The 3,695-nt window shown below is 45.7% G+C and overlaps 1 protein-coding gene across 1 annotated transcript; it reads right to left on the bottom strand.

Annotated features, from left to right (window-relative positions):
* Window positions 1-2,154: 2,154 nt before the first annotated feature.
* On the bottom strand, window positions 2,155-3,103 carry LOC119923304 (vomeronasal type-1 receptor 1-like). The gene is made up of 2 exons (XM_038742750.1): window positions 2,553-3,103; window positions 2,155-2,509 (listed from the first exon to the last, which is right to left on the bottom strand). The coding sequence occupies exons 1-2, from the start codon at window positions 3,101-3,103 to the stop codon at window positions 2,155-2,157; spliced, it is 906 nt and encodes a 301-aa protein (XP_038598678.1).
* Between the last annotated feature and the right edge of the window lie 592 nt (window positions 3,104-3,695).

Here is a 3,695-nt window from a genome sequence, read left to right as displayed (position 1 = left end):
GATTGATTGATTGACTAGCTGAAGCAGAGATCAGTGGCTGATGGGGATGAGCGGGGGGCCAATACTCAATCTGCTACGTCAGCTGTTTGGACACTGAAGTGCTTCAGTAAAACACCATCAACAACCCCAAAGTGAAATTCCACTTCTTTATTGTCTTGTTGGAATGATTCCTACACTTGGCAAGTATTATCATTATTATATTTGGTATGTGCTTACTTTGTTCAGAGCATTCTTCTAAGAACTGGGATAGATACATGTTAATCAGATAACAGTCCTTGTCCTTCATGGGGCTTACAGTCCGAGTAGAAGGGAGAACAGGCATTGAATCCCTATTTTGCAGACATGGAAACCGAGGCCCAGAGAAGTTAAATGACCTGCCTAAGGTGACAAAGCAAGCAGTTGCTAGACTGTGAGCCCGTTGTTGGGTAGGGACCATCTCTATATGTTGCCAACTTGTACTTCCCAAGCGCTTAGTACATTGCTCTGCACACAGTAAGCGCTCAATAAATATGATAGACTGAATGAATGAATGAATGAATTGGCAGAGGCATGATTAGAACCCAGGTCCTCCTCTGAATCCCAGGCCTCCTGTGCTCTTTCTTCTAGGCCACACTGCTTGTCACATTACTAGGGACAGATGAACACTCTTGTCTCTGTAAACGAAAGGAGAAAGGCATTTACACTGAAGTCAGAGAATTTTAGGTAGAACAGATAATTTTCTGAAAGAGGTTTACATACTAGTACAGTGTAATAATAATAATAATAATGATAATGGCATTTATTAAGCACTTACTATGTGCAAAGCACTGTTCTAAGCGCTGGGGAGGTTACAAGGTGATCAGGTTGTCCCACGGAGGGCTCACAGTCTTAATCCCCATTTTCCAAATGAGGCAACTGAGGCCCAGAGAAGTGAAGTGACTTGCCCAAAGTCACACAGCTGACAATTGGTGGAGCTGGGATTTGAACCCCTGACCTCTGACTCCAAAGGCCGGGCCCTTTCCACTGAGCCACGCTGCTTCTCTACAGAGAGGGGGATGAACCAAGATGGAATGATGTGGAGGAAGGGGTTGAAGAAGAAGAGAGGGGCAGACAATGGCAGGATGAAGAAAGCCCGGAAGGGGACTGCCATGTCTGACTCCCTCCCATCGCACCTGAATCTGAATTTCCCCCACCTCATCTTTGACTTGAACTCATGAGGCAAGGAAGATACTGCAATCTAGGAAAGGGGCTGTGACGAGAAAACCAGATCCACAGGCATGCAAATCTCTCACACACTCAAACATCCTCTACTAAATAATCCCAGCTTTTCCTACACATTTAGAAGGTGAACTGGGGAAAAGCAAACGGTTTGAGCTGAGGTGTATCAGGTGAAGTGAGTGGATAGGTAAAATGGAAGAAGTCAGCAGAGAGACTTGAAGCCCAAACTCGAGGTCCCTTGAAGTCTCTCACTGCAAAACTGAAAGAATCATGTGTCTGTCTGGTTTTGGGACATATCCTGCTAATTGAGGAGGGCAAATAAGAGACTCAAATGCCTTGCATTCAGGCAGAGGTGGCACAATAATAAATGTAATGGTACATAAAGCATATAGTGCTTTCTAAGCCCATGTAAGAAAGCAATAGAATGCACGGTAATTGTAGGAGATGTAGAAATAACTTGGAGGCAGTCTAGTCCAGCCAGAATAATTGACAAGACTGATGCATTTCAGGGAATGAAAAATCAGAGCTCCCCACCACCTTCTCCCCGAACACACACACACACACACACACACACACACACACACACACACACACACACACACACACACACACACACACACGCTCTGTGCCTGGATGGCAAAGCAATCACATTGGTTCATAAATTCTTTATTCAAAATGGGTCCCAACTCCCTTCTCCTGAGTTCATTTTAGTCTTGCTTGGCCTTAATACAATTCTAGCCCCAAGGGAGACAGAGGCCTAAGAGTCTGAATCACTACAGTCTTGCACCCTGAGAAATATGTTGGATTTCGGGGGCGGGGGAGGGGGGCGTGAATCTACAGTGGAGGACCGATCCAAATCGATTTCTTTTCTGGGACCCACGCCAAGGGCTGCAATAAGCCACATCTCTCTTTTGTTGAAATTTTCCCAGCAGAAATCAAGTTTGGGAAGTGACTTGTTCAGTCATTGTTATCTGTGAAAGGGGAGGAGCTTTTCCATTTTTCCCAGCTACACTGTGGCCTGGGGAACCGTGAATCACTATTGATGAGCACCAAGGGGCAGAGAGTGGGGTAACAGGCAGTGAAAAAGGTCTTGATGCCTTCCAAATACAGGTCTTTTACAACCACGTTTGTCAAATACAAAGTGATGATGCAGTTAAGCCAATAAAAGCCAACAAAGCAGGTGACGAGGAGCAGGATGGTCCGGGTGGCTCTGGTCTCCACGGAGGGTTTAGGGGAGAGGCTGCTACTGCGGATGTGCTGGACTTGTTTACGGTGTCGGTAGAGCACAGTCACCATGTAGCCACTGGCCCAGCTCATGAGACCCACAAAAAAGAGGTCCCGGAGAGTCATGGCACTGATAAAAATGACTGAGTTCGTTGTTTACCCCAGCACTACTGAAACAATGTTTGGAAGCATAAACAATCCCTGATAGGGTGACGTTTCTGATGGCTTGATTTGCTACGATCACTCTGATGTAGATCAGCATATTGAGGACCCAGAAGAAGAGGAAAGAAGGAAGGATGCAGTTGGGGCCTCTGTGCTTGAGCTTGGCCCAGCGGGAAGTGCTTGGACTGATGGTGACAGCCTGGAACACGCTCAGGAGACAGGACGTGCAGATGGAAAGACCCCGGGACACCCGATTCATATACAGGACCATCTTGCACCCTAGGTCATCCGAAACATTCTTCATTCCAAAGGCAACCATTACCTCCGGGATACCACAGCTGAGGAGCACCACTTTGTTGGTTAAGCTTAAGTGGACGAGGATCAGGTCTGTGGGCTTCTTCTGATGGGGTTGAGATAGGAAGACTCTGACATACATCGTGAGTGCGATCGAGTTGCCCACGATGCCAATGGCCGTTTGAGAGAGGAAGAAAATGCCAAAGACCAGGTCACTCATAAACATCTTTAAAAATGTCTTGTCAGCCACAGAGACCTAAGCTCCCTGAAGAAAAAGTCGAAGTTGTTGTTTTTTGAAAAAAAAAAAAATCAACACTGAGTCTGCCTAGAATTCTTTGTTTATTTTTCAAGGCACTTTCATGAAACTGTAAACTCCCTGACAGAAGGATCATGACTACTTACTCTGTTGTACTCTCCCAAAGCCTTAGTACAGTGTTCTTCACCCAGTATGTGCTCAAAAAATAACTTTGACAACGCCTCATTATTAGTAATGAGTAATGTTTATTAATTGCTTACCATGTGCTAAGCACTGTGGTGATAATAATAATAACAATGATGATGGCATTTATTAAGCACTTACTATGTGCAAAGCACTGTTCTAAGTGCTGGGAAGTTTACAAGGTGATCAGGTTGTCCCATGGGGGGCTCATAGTCTTAATCCCCATTTTACAGATGAGGTAACTGAGGCACAGAGAAGTAAAGTGACCTGCCCAAAGTCACACAGCCAACAATTGGCGGAGCCGGGATTTGAACCCATGGCCTCCGACTCCAAAGCCTGTGCTCTGAGCCATGCTGCTTGGGGTACATACAAGATAATT

This window comes from Tachyglossus aculeatus, unplaced genomic scaffold, assembly GCF_015852505.1.
Source record: "Tachyglossus aculeatus isolate mTacAcu1 unplaced genomic scaffold, mTacAcu1.pri scaffold_170_arrow_ctg1, whole genome shotgun sequence".
Lineage (NCBI taxonomy): Eukaryota > Metazoa > Chordata > Mammalia > Monotremata > Tachyglossidae > Tachyglossus > Tachyglossus aculeatus.
This window is presented reverse-complemented; position numbering and strand designations above follow the sequence as displayed.

Excerpts from the sequence above, each read along its gene's own strand:
- LOC119923304 (XM_038742750.1), bottom strand. The coding sequence starts at position 3,103 with ATGTTTATGAGTGACCTGGTCTTTGGCATTTTCTTCCTCTCTCAAACG. Across the intron at positions 2,510-2,552 it reads GAACTCAGTCATTTTTATCA|CTGGGCCAGTGGCTACATGG; the intron begins GTGCCATGACTC and ends GGGTCTCATGAG.